This window comes from Calypte anna, chromosome 17, assembly GCF_003957555.1.
Source record: "Calypte anna isolate BGI_N300 chromosome 17, bCalAnn1_v1.p, whole genome shotgun sequence".
Classification (NCBI taxonomy): Eukaryota; Metazoa; Chordata; class Aves; order Apodiformes; family Trochilidae; genus Calypte; species Calypte anna.
In genome coordinates, this window is record NC_044262.1 from 8,148,666 (window position 1) to 8,174,407 (window position 25,742).

Consider the following 25,742-nt stretch of genomic DNA (forward strand, 5'->3'; position numbering starts at 1 on the left):
AGCAACTCTATTTTATTAACACCACAACTCAGTAACTCGTCAAAAACAATGAGAAAATGTGATGATTTCTGATGTGTTTGATACTCTCCAATACAAGGCCACTCAGAGAAAAATAATTTGAAAGAAGAATCAGACTCTTCCAATGCCAGCTTTTAAAAGCATGTCATGAATTTAATGGAAAACATTTTAGGTCCAAGAAAAATGTAAAATTCTTTAAAAGGACTACAGCTAAGGAGTGAAAATGTTACATTTTCAAAGGTTTGATTTTCTTCTGTGAAACTGGTAAAGTGAAAAGAATAAAATAATGGAAAATACATAGGGTCAGTCACAGTATAACAACAGAAATAAGCCTAAATTATATTATTGACAAAAAATACAATAATGAGGCATTTAAATCTAAAAATTAATTTACATTTCAAAGATGAACTAGCATTTCAATATGATGTTAAGAGATGTGTCTAACAATAACTCTGCCTTTGTGTTTTGCTACACAGATATTATTACAGTTTTTCCTCACCCACAAAAGCATAAAACTGAGATTAAAGAACAGGAATAAATTAGTAAACATTAATACTTCCCAACCAGCAGCAGCTTGTTTTCTACTGTGTGTTCCAACATTTTGTCCAGTATAGATTAACACAAGCTAGAACAATTTTGTTTTTACTGCTAACCTCAGCAGGCAAATCCACACCCAAAGATATCAGTCAATATGCATCTTCATTGATTTGCTACACGTTTTTCCTTTTTAATTCCAGCTAATGACTCCCACCTGCCACCTTGTTTCAACACGAGGAACCTCAACCTGATACTGACCAAGAGTCTAACAGGGAAATCAGCTCTGAAGTGCCCAGAGCCTTTTCCCCCAGGTAGGAAGGAGAGACAATCTGGCACAAAGACTCCATCTCAAACTTGCTGAAGGAAGGTCAGGAGGGGAAATGGGGTAGCAAAGAGGTGATGATAAAGGACTATGCATAACAGTTATCAAACTATTGTAAGAATTCCTTATTATTATATCTATGTAGCATGGCAGAGTTACAAATCCTGATAAGAACTGAGGACATGTTCCAGCATGGGACATGAAGAAAGGAACTCTAGAAGAGTCTAAAGAACAGGGAAGAAAAAGTTGACAAGAGAGGGAATAGGGAAAAAAGGAGACATTCAGTGATAAACTTCAAGAAGACAGGCTGCTGGGCATAATTTTGGAACATGAAGGAAAAAAAGCAGGTCAGAAGAATGGGTACTCTGCAGTAAGACCTAGCTGGTCTACAAATAAAAGACAATTATTTCAGCGCTTACCACTGTACCAACTAGGCTGAAAATACAAAGTCCTAAACCAGAGGTGCCCCATCTATGATGCAGATTATCTACTGGAATAAAATCAAATCAATCCATTGTCCTTTTAGCCTAGGACACAGGCCTGTCGAAAGAACCGACTCTCAGAGCATCTCAGTAGGCACCAACCACATGGTAAAAGAAAAAGGAAGAAAAGAAGAAATTTTAAAAAGTGAAATCTTTATAATGAAAGAGCAAGAAGGCTGCCCTACAAACACCCAGACACAGCTTTATGTACAGTGTTTCTACCTCCATGCCTTCACATGCTTCAGTGCATGCTGACTTCTTCCCCTATGTTCTGCATTCATATCTCACATTGTTGCCAGGTGAAAAAAAGGGGGATGAAGTTGATCTGGAGCCCGTGTGGGATGTTCTGGAAAATCCTCAGAATGAACAGTGGAACACAAGCTGAAAAATCCCATGTTTGGCACTCCAGCTTGCTTGAACACACTTTCTGCTGGCCTCCAACCTCCCCGCAAGACTCACCTGCTTTCAAAATGCTTCTGCCTCAGCTCATTGCCTTTTCCCAGATCATTTGTTTTCACCCCCTCCCAAAGATTCACACCATACTTTCAGAATCTGTCACAGCTACCAAGACCCCAGCTACCATCCATCACCCAGTACTTAAAGGTCAAATTATGCAGACTGGTCTGGGACAGTAGTCTCAATCACCCACTTGCCTGAATGCCAAAAATGCCAGGCTACAGTCTCCTGCATGTGTAAGAAGCTGTGGGAATCCATCCTTAGCTGGGTACCTAAGAATTCACTGTTGTGAACCATTGTGCAATCACAACAGTTTGTACAAGGAGGTCCTCTTGGAGGGCAGGGGCTCCCAGGCATCACGGGAATACAACTGAATGCCAGCAGGTCTGCCTGGGTGAGTGCTTGGTTGTGTCTCAATCAGCTCTTACAGCTCCCAGGTATTGAAATAGCAAACTTTCCTATTTTGTGTCACTCCTGTTTAGACATGGGACTCCTGTAGTAAAGTTTTATACTGGCTGGAAGAGAGATGGGGACCTGCAGATCATTAGTTAAGCCTGACAGAAGCAAAAATTTTGTAAAACTAAGTGTAGCTCCCAGAAATTACAGGTCATCATTTTAACAGCATTGAAAGAATGAGGCTAGTAGTACAAAGAATGAACAGCCTGTCACTAGACTGGAGGATGCTGTTAGATTTGGAAGCCAAAAGCATGCTCCACAGCTATTTTCAGGGTAAAGCACGTTCCATATTATACACAGTAAATGGGATACCCTTTATTTTCTACTCTGACAGTCAACACCTCGAGCTGTTTCTAGGACTTAATGTTTTTGTTCAACTCAATTGTATTTTTACAAATCATGTTCTCCAGCAAACCATTTTCTTTCCAGCGCCTGTTCAACATAGCTAACTGGAGTCCATGGTCAGAAAAAAAATCTATGTATGGGATAGAATTTATACCTATAGCCATACAACTGTCCCTACAGATCACCAGGAAGAAGGTAATAAATACCTAATGGCTCTGATAAACAGCTGCTTTGATAGTCCTGCTCTGCAGTTCAGTAGTGCAGGTCTCTCCTTCTGGAGGTGAAGACTCACCCAGATGGTCCCCATTTATGGTGCTAAAATGTCCCTACATTTCCACAGGTATCAACTGCAAGAAACTTCTTCATTATACAGAAAAGGTACCTTTCAATAGTGACAAAAAGGCAAAAATTTCCTTTCTAAGCCAACTTTTCCTATTAAATTTCAACCTCTTCTGTCGATATCCTGTTAAGACAGCACTTGGCTTTTTAATATTTTGCCTGAAGGATAGATGCCAACTCGTCCTTGATGTTGAAAATTTTAATTCAAATCAATACATGTACAAGGTCACTTTAAAATTCAATTAATATGAATGAAAAAATATGCCCCACAGTTCTGGGAGATGAAAATGGAACAGTTGCAAGTTAAATATTTTTGTACCTTCTGTTTGGGTCTGTGTAATAACAATGTACTTCAAACTTGCTTTTAACTAAAGTATACTAAATTCAGACAGGTAAGTTATTCATAAATCTGCTGCTTCCTAAAATGGCAAGCTCCAGAAGAAGGTAGGACAGGCAGCTGATTGAAATCTGCAATATTATGCAGCATTTCTGACAAAAACACATAAAATAAAAATCTTCTTCAAATATCCCAGTTTTAAAAATATTTTGTCTATCACCAAGATAATTCTCAAAGAGCATATGACAGACACCGTATGCCAAGAAAGGGGGAGGGTAAACCAGAATAATCAGTGAGAATGCTTTGGATAATTTCTTGCTAAAAAAAAAAGAAAGTTCCAATTTAGTATTACTTATAATTGGAAAATAAATAACTCTGCAAATAAGTCAGAATCAGTTTAAATTAGTTTACAAAATGAAAAGGATCAAAATTAATTTACCATCCCCGAATTCTGCCTGGAGGAAATAGCTTGAAATCCCCTCCTTTAATTTTATCTCCTCACTGAAACTGATACCACATGTAAAACCCTTTTATAAACAATTTTTGAAAAGGCATTAAAAAACATTCTTCAAATTTATTTAACAGTTTTATGCTAGGAAAACGTATGCTCACAACATCAAGCTCCAACACTTTGCAAAAAATTCCCAAAGCTCCAGATTTCCTCTCAGCATCCTAGGGAATTTGCTGCTGATTTGAGCTGCAGATGCTCTGCAATGCAGAGCTAGAAGAAAGAAAACACTCTTTTCAGTTAGCATAGGCACCTCCTTGCTTGTATAAAAAGGAGCCCAAGTTTGTGTGCAGTTTTTAGCCACTTTAAAAAACAAAAAAGGCAACATCAAACCAGAGATGCAACCAAGCCATATTTATTCCCAGCAAAAGGCCAGACAACTGCTCCTTGCCACATAAGCTTGTCCTCCCACTCATGTATCTATCTTGCTAATCACACAATGCCTGGAAATCATCTTTATATATACTGAAAAAATAAGGTTTTGGATAAAAATAAAGTAGGAAAAAATCCATCCCACCTCGACTTTCAACTAGTAGGGTTTTTTTCCCTCTGTCTCATCTGCTGGAGGTATGAATGCTGTGCTTTTCCTCACATGCTCATTATTCTTTAATGATGCCTATGTGTAAATAGCAAGATAAGATGCAATTAAGCCATTAGAGTCTAAATAAACAAACATACTAATTAGGTTCCTTACAAGGATTTTTTTTTTTTTATAGGAGGGCTGGAATTTTACCTTTCATTAGTCTAACCTAATCGCAATAGTTCATGATAAAACATCCACATAAATTAAGGACTTTAAATGATTTTGCCACTCTGGGGATGAGCTGGTGATCCTCTCCCCTGGAAAGATGACATGCTCTATAAACAAGGTGAACAAAGTGTCCCAGAATATTGTTCAAAAATTAAGACACATCTTGCCAGTGGCCAGTCACACTTAGGGAAGGGTCACCCAAGACCAGCATTGCTGGAGATGTAATGGACTCAGACTCTTTGGCCTTTCTTAACTATAGCACACCAGGCATTTTACAAGGATGAAAACAACGTTTGATTTTGCAGAATCCACAGCAGTATCAACACAGAGAGGTGTGAACCCCGGGGACTGGACAGCAGCTCTGGGACACAAGAACCCTGTGGAGGGAGAAAAGTTGAGGAAGTTTCTCCCTGGTCTTTCCCTACTTTTTCTACCCTTCCTCACCTTCCCACCATAAGAGCCTTCCTCACCTTCCTCAGTCTGGAATTAGACAAGCAGAGAACCCTTTACAGTTTACTTGCCACACGCTGCTCACAGAGTTTGTTGACTGAAGAGATTCTTCCTCCACACACGACCTCAGATGCTTACTGCCTTTTAAATTCTGGTTCTCAATCTTAGGAGACAAACTGTGAAGCCACCACAGTCCCAGCAGTCCCACTCTGAGCTCAGAAGTGTTTCCCCAAGAATCCAGCTCACACAACAGATCTTTATATACCCCAGGAGTTCCATCAAACAATAAAACCCAGCCAGTGACTCCAGAAGAGCAGATCCCAAAATGAATATTCATCTGATGAGCCTAAAATTAACTACCTAATTTTGATGATTGCCAAATGTGATCACCAGATCCTACAGGAAAGCTGGAGAGGGACTTTTTACAAGGGCATGTAGTGACAGGAAGAGGAATAATGGTTTCAAACAGAAAAAGGGTAGATTTAAATTAGACATCAGTAAAAAATTTTTTCTTGTGGGGCTGGTGAGCCCTTGGCCCAGGCTGCTCAGAGCTGTGGCTGCCCCATCCCTGGAGTGCTCAAGGCCAGGCTGGATGGGGCTTGGAGCAATCCATGATGGCTGATCCCAAACCAGTCTGGGATGCTGTAATTCCATGAACCTGCATATCTCTATCCAGTGCCTCCCTAATGAACCACCAGACTGCTGAGGAGCAATACTTACACTGCTAAGAGTTTTGAAAAAAGAGATGGTTTTGAAAAGAATTAAATTCTCAGTCAAGTAGGACATCAAGGAAATTTCAAGCCAGTAGCAAATTCTCCTCGCTCCCCTCCAGTTCTTCAAGATCAGGGTCTCTTAAACTAAAAACTGTTTGGTGGCCTTTCTTCATAGAAAAGTAATAAATTTCAGCATAGATTTTTCCAATGGAAAATAATAATGACTTTATGATAAACAAAAATGAGATACAAGAAATTATTCCATTTTACTGAACAGATGTCTAGCCTATTTGCAATTAATACAGCCCACTTCCATACAATGAGACTGCTTAAAATGCTTGGAACAAGACTTGAAAGTTGAAATGCACATGTCTCTGACTTTGCAAGGAATGAATAAAATTGGATAAAAAACATGTTTCATGTTTTTGTATGAGATCTATTAAAAATCTAGACAGCAGTATAAATTTATGAAATTAATTTATTATCAAAAATTTGTAAGCATGAGAAGAAAAAATCATGAGCTCTGGTTTGGCAGAAACAATTCAAGTTTTTCAAATTTTAAGCTGTCATACCCTTCACTGTTTTAGAAACAGCTCAAATTACAGAAAAATATTCAATTAGATGTAAAAATATTCACCCAGTTTTCAACTTCTCTAGTAGTGCTTTTATATAGCTTTAGAGATACTGGGGAGACAAATTATTTTAAAGAGCAGGCAGCTCCCAGACAAAGACAGGAAAATAATTTCTACCTGATTAGGACTGACTGGGTACACAAGCTGAAGTTAGTCATATTTGTCAACTGGAAAAGTGGGGCTACTGTCTACTCTTTTCTAAAATATTTCTGATATTAATGAATAAATGAGGTGCACAGAGGAATCTAGTGTTTCATACTGGAAAAAATATTCTGAATTTTGATAATGGAAAAAAGGAGTGTGAAACAATCATAAGAATCACACTATCAAGTTAATTTTAGTAGAAATAATAATGTATATCTAAGAGTACAACTAATAATTAAGAAAAGCAAAAATTTAGGTATTTTTCAATCATTAAAAAAGTTCATGTTTTCTTAACATACAGATGAAGCTTATCTATTTACAATTCCTGGCATTTGACCAACAAAATCTCACAAAAACCTTAAAAAGAGTCCTCAGTTCCTTCTGCTGCAGATGGAAATTAATTTTGCATAACACTATTATTAAAGCTGATACAATTCTAGCTTTTGTCTTTTTTATGCATAGCGTGATTAAAAGATTAATTGAAAAATCACTAGTGAAGATTTGGATTAAACAGCACCTTGAAATGCCATGATAAACTGCTTTTAAAATCAGCTGAGGATTTCAACAGCTCTGAAAGGTTTCAATTATTTATGCGTTTGGCCTGTGTAGCATAAATCCAGACTAATGAGGCACAATTTATGTGTATAAATCTAAAGCATAAAAAAAAACCCTCCTCATTGTCTGGAGGAAGCAGTAACCTCAAAGGACTAGGGAGGTAGCAACCCCTCAAGACACAGCATTTATGCTCCCAAGAATGGTTTCTGGTTTTCTTTCTTAAAGTTCTGTTTATTTGAAAACTGTACCTTGGTTATGGAGAACTCAGCTCACCACAGAAGGTCACTCTCCAGAAGAGTTAGTCCAGCAGGCTGGTGATTATTCCTCTCAAAACACCAGATGAACCTTACCCACACCTCAACAGCTCAGGACATAAATGGATTTCCACATGCACATGAAATTGTACAGTCTGGGGGCTCAAACTTTCAGTCTTAAGTCCTTTTTTCTTGAAGAAGTTTTATGAGACAGAGTCTCCAGCTCTTCTGAAGTTACAAAAAAATCTCACAGACACTCCCTTCCCCTTCTTCCTCATCTCATTCTAATTATTTGCATAAGAATGGTTTGCAATCATTCTTAAAATCTGTATACTGCTTATCAGTGCCTCTAAAGATTAATACATGGATTTTTTTTTCTGGTAAAAATTATGTGTTTAAAGATATAGGACTGTTGTCAGAGGATGTAGGGAGGCAATTAGGAAAGCTAAGGCCTCCTTGGAACTTAACCTTGCAAGTCAGGTTAAGGATAATAGAAAGGGCTTTTTCAAATACATAGCTAACAAAACTAACACTAGAGGCAATATTGGCCCACTAAGGACTGAGCTGGGAGCCCTGGTGACAGAGGATATAAAGAAGGCAGAGGTGCTGAATGCCTTCTTTGCCTCTGTCTTTACTCCTGCGGGGTTTCCGCATGAGCCCCAGATTCATTTAGCCCCAGAAGTAGTCAAGATAGATGAGGAGTTAGACATAGTGGATGAGGATTGGGTTAGGGATCAGCTGAGTAATCTGGACAGGGAGAAACATGATGAAATTCAACAAGGGGAAGTGTAGAGTCTTGCATTTGGGGAAGAACAACAAGATGTCCCAGTATAGGTTGGGGGCTGACCTGCTGGGGAGCAGTGTAGGTGAAAGAGACCTGGGGGTCCTGGTTGACAAGAAGATGACCATGAGCCAGCAATGTGCCCTTGTGGCCAAGAAGGCTAATGGCATCCTGGGGTGCATTAGAAAGGGTGTGGTTAGTAGGTCAAGAGAGGTTCTCCTCCCCCTCTATTCTGCATTGGTGAGGCCGCACCTGGAGTATTGTGTCCAGTTCTGGGCCCCTCAGTTCAAGAAGGACAGGGAAGTGCTTGAAAGAGTCCAGCGCAGAGCTACTAAGATGATGAAGGGAGTGGAACATCTCCCTTCTGAGGAAAGGCTGAGGGAGCTGGGTCTCTTTAGTTTGGAGAAAAGGAGACTGAGGGGTGACCTCATCAATGTTTTCAAATATGTAAGGGGTGAGTGTCAGGGAGATGGAGTTAGGCTTTTCTCAGTGGTGACCAGTGATAGGACAAGGGGTAATGGGTGTAAATTGGAGCACAGGAGGTTCAAGTTGAATATCCGGAAACATTTTTTTCCTGTAAGGGTGACAGAGCCCTGGAACAGGCTGCCCAGGGGGGTCGTGGAGTCTCCTTCACTGGAGACATTCAAAACCTGTCTGGACACGTTCCTATGTGATGTACTCTAGGTGGCCCTGCTCTGGCAGGGGGGGTTGGACTAGATGATCTTTCAAGGTCCCTTCCAACCCCTAGGATTCTGTGTCTGTGTGTGTGAAAGATTTCTTAATATAGCAGTAGATCTGTGTCAAACATTTTCATAAGCGAAGGCAGATATGATATGAACAGTCCAAGGATGAAGATGGTTGAGATTATACAGTTAGTTAATTAACACTGGCTAAACAGTACAGTTGTGAAATATTTTTCAATACAATAAGCATTATCTGAGCCCACTGGTATGGTGGCAAACCATGCTGCTGCAAGGGAGCAACTCCAAATCTAACTTGGGATATGTTCAGAGCAAGAAATCACAAGTACTGAAGAAACCTCTCTCCTGGGGGAGGTGCTCTTCACACTGCCCAATCCTGCACCACCTTTCACTGAATGATTTGTGGTTGAAAACAGCAAAAGCTTTTGTAGCAGTCAGGGCCAGATGGAAAGTGCCATATTGGCAACATCAACTGAGACAGATGGGAAAGAGGGAAAACCTGCCTACAAGAAAAAAAATGATAAACCCATCACACGATCACATACAAAAAAACTTTAAAAACAATCTTTTTGATCTCTGATCCAAGGAAAATATGCGTACCACTGGTTCAACACAGAGCTGCTATCCTGTAGTAACAATAATATCCGTGATTTAGAGCAACTACAACATGGAATTCAATAAGTTGTTATTGCTTATAAAAGAAGTTTCTTTTAAGAGTTATCATCCTTCCAACCTACCTTATTCCTGATCAGTCACATCCGAGATAATTTAAAATAATTTCTTAATTCTGGCCAAATCCTGAAAAGCATCATCTCTTTTCTGACCTCAGAAAGCTATTAGAAGTGGAAGGTACTTACTGTGTGCAAAGAGGGACTGGGCTCTGAGAAAACAGGAATGGTTTTGAAGTAAACCCAGACATTTTTTCTCTAGCAAAATATGAAGTCACATCTTAAGTAGAAATGCAAAAGCTTCCAAGACTTACAGGTTCCTAAAACTGCACTGATGAATCCAATTCTTTTCCAGAATACATCGTTCCACTTGATGAATCCAACAATTGCACATTAAATGTTTTAATGCCATCTGCTTATTTTAACCTCTGACTCAGTTAATCGCTTGCAAATTTGAGGCTGTTCACAGAAAGCTAACACAGCTATAGTTATGATAGAAAACTTAACAATCTTTGAAAAATACAGACAAAAATCTAACCATAATAGTGTTTTAAAGTCAACAAAATAAAACCAATATAAAAACCTAAGGAGAGACCCTAATGTTCACCAAACAATTCTGCTTTGACAAAGAATCTGATTTTCAGATTCATTTTATATTTGCTTGGAAACAAAAAATAGAATCAGATGTACACTACACTGAAGCCTTTTGTAACGTGTAAGAAAGAAAATCAAAAAGGGCAAGTGCCATGAGAAACTCTGAGATGGAAAAGATTGATCTGATCTCTGTTCTTCATTTGTGCATTCAGTATGTTTTCCAGTTTTGTTTAAAATTTGGCAAAAGATGCAACTTCTGTTTTTCACCCTCCTGGAGGAGAATTAGCATCCAAGTGCCACTCTGCAGACTCCTCTTCCATGTTGCTGTCTTAGAGTAAACGCTTAACAAACTTCTCATGCTGTAAGCACAACAGCAGCCTCTGAAATCTGATGTGAACAATAGATTCCTCGGGAATGAAATCTTGCTTGGTGAGGCAGAAATAAGTCGAATGTATTGGACTTGTTTATCTCTAATCCAGCCTTTACTGCTCATTTACTTCAAAGGCAAATTCTTGACTTCATCATATACAGAAGTTCAGTGACCCAAGAACAAATTTAAATCATATTGGTTTCTTCCTTTACTTCCTCCCACCACTCTTTTCCTTCTTAATTACGATGATTAAGGCTCAGTCATTGCCAAAAGTGCTGAAGAACACAGGGAATATTTGAGTTTGCACTCATATTTCTACCACCACCACATTTAACAACAAAAAGCAATAGATCTTTTGTTTAAAGGTGAAATTCTTTTACCACTCATTTGCCCGAGAGCAAGAAAGGGCCTGCAATGCCATGACGAATGAGGGAAATTATGTTTCTGAAAAAAATTATCCTTAATAACATGCATTTTAGGAACAGTAATTCAATCTGCTAAGATATCTGTCTCAAGGGATTAAATGATCCAACTCACCAGAAGCATTGCAGAGGTTCCATTTGGCCGGGATAGCTGGATAGACAGCTCAGGGAACATCCTATCAATCCGATTGATCACATCATCAACGTATCTACCAAAGAAAATAAAACAAGAGAATGAACACACATAGTCCTTGCCCCAGACTCAGATTATTACTGCCTTTAACAATGTCCACAGGACTGTTGTGAATTAATTACTCTTTGATACCTGCATATTCTTCAAAAATGCAGGCAATTAGGAAAGCTGTTATTAAGAGGAAACATTCCAAAGCCCTGTGTAAGGGCTTGCTTTGAAAATTAATTACCCTAAAAGACATGCACACTCTTAATCTTTGGACCTAATCTGCCAGCCACAAACTCTTGCTGTCCTATTTTTCTGGTTTTGCATCTAGGGGCTGAAGGAGACATTACCAAAATTTTTCTTCCAGAGAGATTCAATCATTCACAGGTTGTCACCTCATTAGCCCTCTCTTTCATAAACTAAACAGAAGTTTTATCAAAGTCTTCAGACTATTTTAGGGCTTTTTTTTCCCTCCCCCAGTTTTTCTCATGCACTGATGCCTCTGAAATTGCCAAGTAGATTCCAGGAGTTTTTCTGGGGTGATCAAACACAGAGGTAAAATACTACCATCCCTGCTGGGAAAAATCCCTCTGTTCCATACACTTCTCTTTGTTCCCTACTATTGGATTGAGAGCTGACGTCCATTAACATGTCCTTTCAGATCCCATGGGCATAGCTCACATCCTTCAGCCACTCCTGGACAGATTAAAATGCACAGTATTTGCATTAGTAGGGGGTATGTGACTGTGTCATCCATGCACCAGTTCAGCTGTACTCTTAGTTGCTAAAGAGGAGAGAAATAGGAATAGGAAAACCTACCTCATCAATAGGTGGCTAAGGGATTGGTGCCACCAGAGGAACTTTGGGTTTTTTGACCATGGGCCAAATTTCAGCACACCAGGTGGGCTGCATCTATCTAACAGGGGAAAAAGGACTCTAGCCCATAAGTTGGTGGGGCTGATAAGGAGGGCTTTAAATGAGGTTTGAAGGGGGAAGGGCTTGAAACCAGGCTCTACAGAAAGGATCCCAAGGGTGGACAGCCCAAGTTAAGAGCCAAATCAGCAGCCCAGCTGAAGTGCATCTACACCAGTGCATGCAGCATGGGCAACAGAGAGGAGGAGCTGGGAGCCATCGTGCAGCAGGAAAGCTGTGATGTAATAGCAATCACAGAAACGTGGTGGGATGACTCCCATGACTGGAGTGCTGCCATGGGTGGCTACAGGCTCTTCAGAAGGGACAGGCAAGCCAGGAGAGGTGAAGGGGTAGCTCTGTATGTTAGAGAGTCTCTTGACTTTGTCAAAATTGAAGTCAGTAATAATAAGGTGGAGTGCCTGTGGGTCAGAATCAGGGGGAAGGCAAGCAAGGCTGGTAACATGATGGGAGTCTGTTACAGACCACCCAATCAGGATGATGAGGGTGATGAATTATTCTACAAGCAGTCAGCAGATGTTTCAAAATCATCGTCCCTTGTTCTCGTGGGCGACTTTAACCTGCCAGACATCTGCTGGGAACTCCACACCACAGAGAGGAGGCAGTCTAGGAAATTCATGGAATGTATAGAAGATAATTTCCTGCTCCAGCTGGTAAATGAGCCTACTGGGGATGGAGCCCCACTTGACCTTCTTTTTACAAACAGAGAGGGGCTGGTGGGAGATGTGGTGGTCGGTGGACGTCTGGGACACAGTGATCATGAAATAATAAAGTTTTCAATACTCAGGGATACAAGGAGGGTCATCAATAAAACCTCTACGTTGGACTTCCGGAGGGCAGATTTTGGCCTATTCAGAAGACTTGTTCAGAGTATACCCTGGGAAACAGCCCTTGAAAACAGAGGGGTTCAGGAGGGATGGTCATTCTTCAAGGAGCAAGTTTTGAAAGCACAGGAGCAGCTGTCCCAGTGTGCCCAAAGGTGAGCCGGCGGGGAGGAGACCAGTCTGGCTGAATTGGAAGACTCTGAAAGAAATTAGGGTTAAGAAGAGGGCCTACCAATTATGGAAAAAAGGCCTAAATACTCAGGAGGAATTTAGGAATATAGTCAGGTTGTGTAGAAAGAAAATTAGAGAAACAAAGGCACAACTTGAACTTAATCTGTGAAGGATAACAAAAAGTCCTTCTACAGATACATCAGCAGTAAAAGAAGAGGCAAGGAAAACACCCATTCTTTACTGGACACGGGTGGAAATATAGCTGTCAAAGATGGAGAAAAGGCTGAGGTATTTAACACCTTCTTTACCTCAGTTTTCAACAGTAAAACAGGTTATCCTGAGGACAGCTGGCTTCTAGAGCTTATAGAAGGTGACAAGAACCTAAACAGCCTCCCTGCAACCCAAAAGGAAACAGTCAGTGTTCTATTGAAGTGCTTGGATCCCCACAAGTTTATGGGACCAGATGGGATCCACCCAAGGGTGAGGAGGGAGCTGGCAGAAGAGCTCGCCAAGCCTCTCTCTATCATCTACCAACAGTCCTGGCTCACTGGGGACATCCCAGATGACTGGAAGTTGGCGAATGTGACGCCAATCCACAAAAAGGGCCAGGAGGAGGAGCCGGGAAACTCCAGGCCCATCAGCCTGACCTCAGTGCCTGGCAGAGTTATGGAACAGATCATCCTCAGTGTAATCACACAGCACCTGCAGGATGGGCAAGGGATTAGACCCAGCCAGCACGGGTTTAGGAAGGGCAGGTCCTGTCTGACCAACATGTCCTTTTATGCTCAGGTGACCCGACTGGTGGATGAGGGGAAGGCTGTGGATGTGGTCTACCTGGACTTCAGCAAGGCCTTTGACACCATCTCCCACAGCATCCTCCTGAAAAAGCTGTCAGCCCATGGATCAGCCAGGAGCACCCTGTGCTGGGTTAAGAACTGGCTGGAGGGCCGGGCCCAGAGAGTGGTGCTGAACCAGTTGGCGGCCGGTCACTAGTGGTGTCCCCCAGGGATCAGTGTTGGGCCCAGTTCTGTTCAATATCTTCACTGATGATTTAGATGAGGGGATTGAGTCCATCATCAGCAAATTCACAGATGACACTAAGCTGGGGGGGAGTGTGGATCAGCTGGAAGGCAGGAGGGCTCTGCAGAGGGACCTGGACAGACTGGAGAGTTGGGATGATCCCAAGGGGATGAGGTTCAACATTCCAAGTGCCGGGTCCTGCACTTTGGCCACAACAACCCCATGGGGAGCTCCAGGCTGGGCACAGAGTGGCAGAATGGGACCTGGGAGTCTGGATTGCCAGGAAGCTGAACATGAGCCAACAGTGTGCCCAGGTGGCCAAGAAGGCCAATGGCATCCTGGCCTGGATCAGGAACAGCGTGGCCAGCAGGTCTAGGGAAGGGATTCTGCCCCTGTGCTCAGCTCTGGTGAGGCCACAGCTTGACTCCTGTGTCCAGTTCTGGGCCCCTCAGCTCAGGAAGGAGATTGAGGTCCTGGAGCAGGTCCAAAGGAGGCAACTGGGCTGGTGAAGGGACTCGAGCACAGACCCTATGAGGAGAGGCTGAGGGAGCTGGGGGTGTTGAGGCTGGAGAAGAGGAGGCTCAGGGGAGACCTCATCACTCTCTACAACTCCCTGAAAGGAGGTTGGAGCCAGGGGGAGGTTGGGCTCTTTTCCCAGGCAACTCTCAGCAAGACAAGAGGGCAGGGTCTCAAGTTGTGCCAGGGGAGGTTTAGGTTGGAGATGAGAAAGAATTTCTTTCTGGAGAGGGTGATCAGGCATTGGAATGGGCTGCCCAGGGAAGGAGTGGATTCTCCGTGTCTGGAGATATTTCAAAAGAGCCTGGATGTGGCACTCAGTGCCATGGGCTGGGAACTGCAGTGGTAGTGGTTCAAGGGTTGGACTTGATGATCTCTGAGGTCCCTTCCAACCCAGCCCATTCTATGATTCTATAAAAAAAACAACAACAAAACAAAAAAAACCCAACCCAAAACTCCAACATGGTGCTATGCTCCAATGGCTATTTTGCAAGGAATTAAAAATCATCAGAAAAAAATAAAATCAAACCAATTTTGCACAAAAACCTTAACCCACACTTGTCACTGTGCAGGAAAAAGTTCCCCCATTTACTTGCATGACTCATTAAGAGCTCACTTGCTGGTAAGCAAAGTCAACACATCCATAAGCCAAGAACTTCCTTAGCACGGTGAAAGAGGAGATGCATGAAACCATCTGGATGAGTAAGTTACACATAAACAACATGCACCTAACTTATTTGCAACTTTGCTGAATCCCATATTTTTTATTTTTAAACACAGCATGAGAGCTTATAGTGTTTCATAAATGCAATCACCTCAGACTCCAGAAACAAATTCAGCTATTGCAAAAAGGAGAGATTGGGTGGTGCTTGATCCAGATGTGGTTAGGAACCTGCCTCAGAGCCTTGCACATTATGATGCAGTTTATTGCATAACTTAAGTTTTCTAATTTTCCAGGTTTTGGGCAACAAAAATATAACCACACAAAATATGAAGTTGCATTAAAAAAGACACTGACGTTGTATGCATTAAGGAAGGAAAAGCCAAGTGATTTTAGGTCAGACACACAACAGTAGGGCTTGGGCACTTCATCTTCTTAAGTCCTCCTGGAAAATCACAAGGATGTGTCTATTTCTCCTGAGAAAATGGCTGGCTGGAGTTAATAAATACTTCAGATCTTTCTTAGATATGATTTATTTTTTTAAGTGTCAAACTTGTCTTGACCACATGCCTTAAAACTTGACTCAAACCCAGCTGTCACCTTATACTACCTGAGCAGTGTAAGGCAGAATAGGAAACTCACAGGGAGCTTGCAAAGAGTATTCCCTTTAAGTGAAATCACATACAGCAAACTAGAAGTCTTTAAATTTATATTAACCAGTTCAAAAGACTTTAAAGATGAGTTTCTAAGATACTTCTGGCTTAGAAGCCTGTTAATTTTGTACCACTCTTCACAGGTCAGTTGACAAAAAAAACCAACAAACTAAAACCACACACTTCAGAAAGCAGTCTCTGCTTTGGCAGGGCTCAGCAGCTCTGTCAGGACCATCCACACAAATTGCCTTTTCCTTCTCTTCTCAATCAAGAGGATGCCAGAGAAAATCCAAACCAAATGTGACGAAAAAGCACTGATGAACATCATTGTTTTGCCCCTTTGCCTTTTTTCAAGTAGGCATCAGTGTTTCCAGAGGATTCATCAGAACAGAGGGATTCCTCACAGATGCATACATAATTATACACAATTACTGAATTAGCCCCACTACATGGTGACCTCAAATACAAAATGAAAAAGAACCTAATCCGAGGCAAAATTCTTCTACAGATGTGCCCTTCAGAAAGGACATCTGGTAAAACATCTTGCAAAGGGATGGATATAATAAATCAGATGCAGGAAAGTAATGTAAAAGTGTAACTGGTGACGACTGAGAAAACTGAAGAACATGTGATAAAGATAAGATAAGTGCACTCCTGAGGCTGTCTGGAAAGAGGGTCAGAGAAAAAGCTGCTGTCTGGAACTTATTTTACTGAACTGAAATACATTAATTTAGTGCCAAATAAGCAGGCACAATTTACACATCTCTCTCCAACCAGTTTAGCTCAAAAATGATAGTTCCTATTTGTGCCACAGAACCATTTAAAGTCTCAGAGAAGTGCAGCACTTCAGGATGGAGAAAAGTCTAATTTGACTTTGCCAATAAACACTTCTAACTTTTAACACACATACCACAACTCAAGTTTCCTCATACTTACAAAAGATGCTGGTTAGAACAAGCATTTACAAACCCAGGAGAAATAACACAACACGGGGCAAGCAAATGGAAATAGATTTTCCCAAATACTTGGCATACCTTAATCTTAAAAAAAATATAATCTACAGAATGCTTAGAATTAAATACAAGCTTCTCCTCCTGTCCTGGAACAGACATTGTTCCACCTAGGGAGGGCTGAATGATGTCTAGACAAAAGCTGTTCCCATAGCTTCTGTATCACACAAAAGATGCTCTAAAAGGTCTGGAGACAGATCACAGATGACTGCAGAAGATCATACCCAGTAAATCTCCATATTCAAATGCAGCACAGGATTAAGTTCTTTGTAGGCAGATTTTCATTTTACTTATTCTTCTAGGCCTCACCAGACAATACATTAACAACTTATAATTGCAACATCCTATGCTAGATAATTTCTACTAAAAAAAAAAAAGCTTTAAGTAACTTTTTCAGTACCTGCATCCTAATCCAGACCTGTGTGCAGCCCAGTTAGGAAAAAACAACAGACTTGGCCTGCAGGACTTCCTACCACTAAATTAAATCAAATATTAAAGCAATTTTGCTAATGTAATTTTACTGGTCAAAGGGAGGATTTTTGAAGAAGCTTTAATAGCAGTTGTACCAACTTCTCTCTCATTTTTTCCTCTACTCTCTCTCCTTCATGACACAGATTCATGATTTTTAAGGAGGTTTTAAAATTCTATTTTTGACAGAAAATCTTTATTTTTAAAATGATAAATAGTATCATTCTGAGGTATGCACTGAATGTACAACAAAACCAGCCTGGAAGATCAGACCTGACATCAGATGCTTTCCAAAGCTGTCACCTCTAGAAATCATTATTTTTTCCTACAAGCTTGCTGTATTAATACTGCACACGTCAAAACACAACAATCTACCACATGAGCATTAGCAAAGACTAAAATTAATTCAAAATGTTACACTCCAAAGGAAGCCTCATTATGAACATGTAGAAAAATCAACACTTGAATAAAGCAGAGATACTCTTTGAAAAATCTCTGCCATTCTGCCAATAAGCACATAAATAAATCCTTTGGTCCATATTAGAGGAACAATGCCTGGAACAGAGAAGAACCTCTGAAGCCCGTTAGAAAATACTGTTTATAAGGGACTAGTTATGCAAAATGTAAAATTAAATGTTTCATACTAAAACATCAGGTTGACAAGGTAGAAACAATTCAAGAAACATCTTTGTAGATAAATGGTCTTGTAACACCACTTTGATTCCCACAAAGGCCCCCCAAAGACAGTAATATAGAAAAGTAACTCATTACAAAAGCCTTTAAATTCCACACTGGACAGATGGCTTAACTCTCTAATGTGACCTCTTTTTTTCTTTTTTTTTATTTATTTTATTTTTTCTGGATTAGACTCAGCGATCCAATGTTAGTGTGATGTTTAACAGCTTAGTCAAGATTTAAATAGCATTTATCCCACACAGTGTTTAACTTGCATGCTGTTCATTTTTCCACTCAATACAACAATTTAAAAATTAGAAATGCAGGTATTAATAATTTTCTGATGAGGTCTTTTTAGAAGAAAGGAGATTTTGCTAAATGCTCCCAGGGAAAGAAAAAGGGAAAAAAACCCACATTTTAATATAAAGGAGTGTAATCTTTCCTATATACTCAGTGGAAAACACTACATGTGAGACCTACAGAAACTCCACATTTCTCTTGAATTTGGATTAGTTATATCCTGGACAGTAATAGGGGAAACTCTCCACAAATCCTCATACTTATTATATTACTTGCTCCCAGTTTGGTTTTTTTTTTTGTTTTTTTTTTTTTTCCCCCCTCTTCTCCTGGTTTCTATTTTCAACCAACCTAATAATTTCTATTCACATGCCTGATATTTCAGAAGCATGGGCTGGCTCTGCAGACTCTTGCTAGCATATGTACTGCTCCCTAATAAAGGCACCAGTGCACAGAGCCTGCCTGCACTCTGCTAAGACTTCTGGAATAGCAATTTTTTTGCAGAATGAAACTCAACATAGAACTTAAAAGTTTTAGCAATGGTGGGATTTTAAATACTACAGATTTTACAGAGAGTAAGTAGTTTGCAAGCAGCCTGATTAGATAAATACTGTATTTTTTAAACATATGATATAGGCACACTGCTAGTGTGATTTATTAATCAGTGAATTAAAGTTTTAATTTGATTCAGCCACCTGCTGAGCAAGTCTCTGCAGGTAGCAAATTCAAGTTGATAGAAGGCTTTTCAGAAGCATCAATTAACAATAGTTATTAAAACAGTGACCTCTGACAGCTTTTCCAAGATGACACTTCTGCTTGGAGAGGCAATGAAGTGTGAAAAGAAAATTCAACAACTCTCATGCCGAGAAAGCAACTTCAAGTCTCAAGACTAAATTAGACAGCTGGCACAATTCATGAGATCCATACATCAGTCTTGGAAGTCTCTGCTTATTCCTCAAATCCCACAGGTTTTGTTGTTTGTTTTTTTATTTGTTTCTTCAGGCTCCTGCTCTTTTTTTTCACTAGAACCTCTGTAAAAATGCTCCTATTTCCATCACTCCACTGCTGGAGTCAGTAGCTTCTTTTACCCAGCTTCTCCAGCTGTAAGCTTCCTTGCCAGGCTGTCTTGTCTTACAGCTGTTAACACTGCCCTCTTGTCCTTTCTGAACAAACTGCTTCAGTCCTTTCCTCTCTCATTTCTCACCTAACCAGCCTTTCTGTTGGTGGAAGACTCCAGCCAGGCTCCTCCTGGCTCATCATCTTTCCTTCTGTTCCCCTCTCATCTGCACAAATTCCTTCTTCTGCTATTCCATCAAAGCCTCCCATTCCTGCTGAGAACTCTTCCTTCATGATGTTATAAAGGAAAAACATCACCTCTTTCAAATATCTGACTAACTACCATGAGGTAAGCTGAGGGCAGAAGGGCAAACCTGAGTCTCTCAAGCAACAGGCAGCTCTTCAGCTGGGGGCTACAACATCTGATCAGCACATGGGAGTTCTGGCACTTGGTACCAGAAATCTGCAGGTGGATGAAGCAACAAGCCAGAATGTGTGGACTGCAAGGAACAAATTTGCTAAGATGCTTTGAGTAAAGGTCCTAAAGAACAAATCTGCTAAGATTTATGCCCAACTCCTTCCCACCATGCAGTGGAGAACTGAGACCACGTGCATCTGGAAGCCTGAGCTCCAAACCTGAAAGGCAGCAGCTTTTCAATTATTCTTCCAAGTCAGCTTGTTGTCAGCTTTCCTAGGGATGTTATTTTGGTCACAGAGGAATTATGTTGTGTTATTGAGTGGATGCAAAAGATTAAGTTATGTGCTTAAATAGTCTAGGAGTGTTTACATATAAACACAGGGTGGTCTGCTTCAAAAGCATATGCACAGGGAGCTGTATCAAACACTTAACCATCTGCAGTTCTCCCTCACAAAAGGCCAAACCTGGTACAGCACTTAGGGATGCACGTGAAGTCGTTTGGACAGTTCTCTAGAAGGCAAGACAAGAGTGTTTGAGGGATTTACAAAGACATTTAGAAACTTGAGGCTGTGATTCAACAACTTTCAGTCTTCAGCAGCAATAGTGCCATAAGGCAGTGACACATCCCCTCCCGCGTGCTGCAGGGTACATGCAGCCCCCTCAGCTGTGCTGTGCTGGGAGAGCAAGATCACACAGCTGATCTGGTTTAAAAAAATAAATAAAAAAGAAGCAAAACGTATTCATTTAAATGTAAACTGGTTTTTACCAGCTCTCTGCGTGGCTGCACGCAGTGGGTCAGCACTATTCCTGCTGGGAGTATGGACCAGGAATACTGTAAAAGGGGATCAGTCTATTACAACAATTATATATATTTTTTTAATGTGTTATTTATGTGGTATTGTTTAGACAACAAATGAAATCCTGAACTCTTCAGTGTTGCTTTGAGTCCACTGATAAGTGGCGTGGTGCAAACCTGCAAGGAACCTCCTAAAAGGGATGAGCTGGCAGTGATGCTCCAAATGCATGCAGGCTCTCATGCTGAATGCTTATGAAATGCAAACAACATCAAATTCCAGTGCACCACCTTAAAAAAGTGTAACTTTAAAAGGAAAACTAACTTACAAATAGAGACCTTGCAGTCAAATTCCTATGGATATTTTATTATATTGTTGAAATAGCTTTCGTTGTACTTATGTGGAATGCTCTTCAAGACACCTTTAATTCACAGCAGTAATCAAGGGAGGAATATGGATATTAGAATGTGTGAAAGCTGGTTAACAAAATAACCATGCATCTACTTTACAGTCATCACCAGGATCTTGTCTGAGCCTGTTACTAGTCTGTGTTTTACAGAAAACATCATTAACTCCTTCATACATACCTCAAAAGGAAATGCAGCCCTCCCACTTGTAATAAAATTTCAGAAGCTTCACAGCATATATGTAATGTTTGTATTTCCACTACTTCATGAAACTAGATATTGCTCCATGGACCCACCATAAATGGTAACAACAGGAACTTTCAGGGGCCTGGATGAGAATGGGAATTACATCAGCATTTATCTACAAAGATGGTTTCTTCAACTACTTCTAAATTGTAGCCTATTTGTGCCCCACGTGCACAAATGTGTGCCTTAATTTGCACACACACATTTCCATACAGTAAAGCTGTGCCACAAGAGCTCAGAAGAAAATAAAGCCAAGAGATAGAGCTGTCCTTTTAATAAAATAAAGAAAAAAAAAGTTTGCACAAACTACACACAGTTCTACCCCCTGGGGTTTCCAGGATGGATATTCCCCACCCTCTCTACCACCTGAAGTTCAGCAAAGCTCACCTGAGGTTGCTTGGGTCTGCAGGGTAAGGTCAGACCACTTCTGCACTCACCAGTCAGTCGTGCAGCAAGGGAGAAAGGATGAAGCTGTGACACACATAAGCTGTTCAGTAAACACCAGACAGTGCTTTGACAAAGGACTCAAAAAATGCATCAGGTCTGCTTCTAGAAAAGGTATTGGGCTGAGCTGGTTTTCAGGCCACCTGCCCAGCCGGATTCCCAAACACAAGTATGTCTCCCACAGATGGGAATGGCTCCACAAGTGTGGACTTGCCACTTGATGGGATCTTGATGCCGCTGCTTATTATTCCACACTGCCATCCCTGAATTCACCCTTTTAAAGCTCAAAATCAGTATTTTATAGCACATTATTTTCAGCTCTACTATTGAAGAATTACTTCACTAGCAAAGTCTTCCCTCTCTTTCTTTCTTTATGCTTTATGTCTCCCTCAACAGAGAGGAAATTACAATACTTACCCCCTTTTATGAACAGCAACAGATGATGCATGATCCCTATTATGTATTCTATACATATCAAAAGCAACATGATTTTACCTTTGGGTGCTGAGATTGATGAATAAGAAACAGACTATAGTTTCCACAGTTAGACCTTTTTACACCCTATGCTTGACCATATAACTAGTACTGCTGGAAGGAACAGGTCTTAGTGATTATTTTTGTGTGGCACACCAAGTCCCAGGACTTTCTGAAGGCAACACAAATTCCAGAGGATGTGAGGAAGGGAGCACTAAGGACAGAACCCTCTGTAGAATTGCTAACAAAAGAAGAGAGCAGAGCAGGGTTGACTATTTCATAAGACAGGTTTATTTGTATCAGTTAAGTCACCAAGCTCTGATAAAATATTATTTTCTAAAAAATTCACTTTTCATCACTTCTTCCTCCAACATGACAAGCTGTTCCTTAGGTTGGGATTTTTTTAGGGCTCATGGAAATTAATTGCGTGGCTTCCACTGAAAGTCAATGTGGGGGAGGAGGGCTAATTCCCTCAAGCAAATCCTTTGAAAAACTTTCTTCATTAGACACTGCCACCATGAGCAGAAGTAAACAACAGAGTTAGTTAAAGGAAAAGTGCTCATCATGGCACTTACTTGGGTTTGCCAAATACAGTCCAGGCACCTCAGCAAAGCAACTGCAGAAATTTGATGCCATTTTGGCCATTTCCCCATCTTGTAATCAGGTTCTTTCTCCTCTATGCTATTTTCCCCTTGCATACAAGGATCAGAGTGCAACCACACAGAGATCAGACAGGCTTTATGTTCACTGTGGCTTTTCAAATGCTGAGTCTCTGCTCTCCTCGTGTTCCTCCACTGCACAGAACAGCAGAGCAGAGTTTAAAGTACTTCACAGGGCTGAAACCTGGACTAAGGCCAAGGAAACACCAAGATACACAAACCCAGTTCTGTTCATAAGTATATTTTTGTACCTGTATCACTTTGCCTGCAGGGCTTCCCTAAAAAGTAAAACATAAACCAGTTTTCATGCCAAATATATGCTAAGCAGAATAACCTCTCAAACTACCCTGTCCTGTGCTATTGGGGAGAAATGTTCAGCCTATTAGAAAATAGTACAACTCTGTTTATATAAGTATAGTAACACAGAAAGCTGCCTGCGTGAAAAACAAGACATAAGGATGTCCTTAGGTAAATACAAACATGGTTATTAACACTTCCTAACTTTGCTCCTAGATCTGTTTCCCTAATTCTGAGCATCCACCTCATGAATATGGAACTGAAGCTTGTAAAAACCAAGTTCCCTTAAGAAATGTCGAAGTTGGTTACCCGAAGTAAAGCAATTCCAAATGAACAGATAATTGCTGATAGGTACAGATTAAAAAGTCTCTCTGGATTCACAGTCCTTAATGATAAAATAAAAACAGAGAAAGACTGCCCTCTGTAATGTGAATGAGTGGTATGAAATAACCCAACACTGGATGGGACCCTATATGGTCTCACGTGAGAACTCAGACTCTGCCAAACAGCATCTCAGCAGTTCTGCTCCAGAAGGGACAACAGAAGATTTCTTGTAGACTCTGAAGGCAATGGGAGCCCTCTCAACCTTTCCTCAGCAGCAGCCAAAATGTCTCTCCTGCCTGTCAGTGACAGTGTCTTTCAGCAGGGAGTGGTTTATTATTCTGATAGGATGCTCCTATAAAGAGAGGGTCAGCTATGAATAACTACACTGAGAAGATTTAATTAGGTTTTTACACTGACTAAACACATTCCCTGCACACAAACAAAATGTTGAATATGGGGAGAAATTATAGTCTATTTTAAGGCCAGGTTACTTTTGGGGGTTTTGTTTTAAACTTCCTGTTTATATTTTTCCTTTGCATGAGATGACTGTTCACATTATCCAGGTACACCATCCAAGCTTAAAGATATCTGGTGAAAAAAAAATCAGCAATTATTTTTTTTTTAAACTCTCTAGGCTAATCTTCTCAAGCATCCCATCCAACAGAGAGCTCCATATTTTGCTAGGAAAAGGTCTGATGATAGCATTAACAAAACCCATAACTAAAAAACCCCCAAAATCTCTGCTTCATTACAGAGTAAAAGCTACAGGGTAGTTTGATATCAAAACCATGTACAATATTGTAGCACTGGGTTTCAATTAAAGAAAAAAAGAAGAGACTGGGACTCAGCAATACTAATGCATACAGCTGCAAATTATGTGTATCAGCAGACACAACTTACCATTAACAGTAACCTTATATCAAAGATTTCTCTAAAAGCAACCAGAGAAAACTGAAGCCAACCAGAAGGGGCGGGCTTATGACAGCTACTACCATCATTAAGAAACCATTATCACCAATTCATGCTGCTACCAGGATACAGATTCACCAAGTTACATGACAGCAAATTATATGATTAATTAGCTAATGTGGAGCTACTGAGAGTCACCAGTTGAAACTGATGCCCTACAGAAACAGATAAAATACAACCAAATGGTATGTATCACCACAAAAGATTGTCCTGCAGTTCTTTTACCCAGCATCAGTGAATTTGCAGATGTTTTAAGGGAGCTCTATCCGTGCTTGCTTTGCATTCACTGCTCACTGCACTGAGAGGCATTTCTGCACTTTGACTTTTGTCTAATCGTTTAATTATTCTTCACTTTTGGTCTAATTGCAATCATCAACTTTTCTATAGCTCCAAAACAAAGACAAAACACAACTGCATTGCTCTAATGAGTCATAGAATCACAGAATCATAGAATTGGCTGGGTCGGAAGGGACCTCAGAGATCATCAAGTCCAACCCTTGAACCACTACCACTGCAGTTCCCAGCCCATGGCACTGAGTGCCACATCCAGGCTCTTTGGAAAGATCTCCAGACACAGAGAATCCACTACTTCCCTGGGCAGCCCATTCCATAGCCTGATCACCCTCTCCAGAAAGAAATTCTTTCTCATCTCCAACCTAAACCTCCCCTGGCACAACTTGAGACCCTGCCCTCTTGTCTTGCTGAGAGTTGCCTGGGAAAAGAGCCCAACCCCCCCCTGGCTCCAACCTCCTTTCAGGGAGTTATAGAGAGTGATGAGGTTTCCCCTGAGCCACCTCTTCTTTAGGCTGAACACCCCCAGCTCCCTCAGCCTCTCCTCATAGGGTCTGTGCTCAAGTCCCTTCACCAGCCTGGTTGGCCTCCTTTGGACCTGCTCCAGGACCTCGATATCCTTCCTGAACTGAGGGGCCCAGAACTGGACACAGAGTCAGACACATTCCTAATAGCATTCTCCATCCCTGCATCCCACCCAGCATCAGTGCTGACTGACACATCTGGAGGGGCTCGATGCTCAGATCAGAGCTGAACTTTTCTCAACATCCCCTGTCCTTCCCACTCAGGATATGGACTTATTTAGGATTTGAAAACTTAAGTCAACTCTTTGGACAGACCTTACATGAGGGATAAAAACCCCTCTTTTCTTCAAATTCTCCAAAACAAATCAGAGCAATTTAACAGATATGGAAATACTGGAAGCAAGCTGAAAACTAAGAACCACCCCACAACCAGGTGCTCTCTGCAGCTTGTTTACACCAGCATTTTAAGATGTCTGGAGAACTTCAGCAGATAGTATTTAAAGATTTGTAAAATGCAGATCTTGAAGATCCAGTACATACTTAACACTTTACCAAAGCGATTAAGAGCAACAGCAAACAGAAGTTTGCTTGCATAAAAGCT

At 40.8% G+C, this 25,742-nt stretch overlaps 1 protein-coding gene across 1 annotated transcript in view; it reads right to left on the reverse strand.

Moving 5' to 3' along the window:
- Positions 1-25,742, reverse strand: part of MED27 (mediator complex subunit 27) — a 92,509-nt gene that overhangs the window by 18,296 nt on the left and 48,471 nt on the right. The window contains exon 4 of the mRNA XM_008491506.2: positions 10,951-11,044. Coding sequence (XP_008489728.1) covers positions 10,951-11,044 — 94 coding nt within the window. The remainder of the gene's footprint in view (positions 1-10,950; positions 11,045-25,742) is intronic.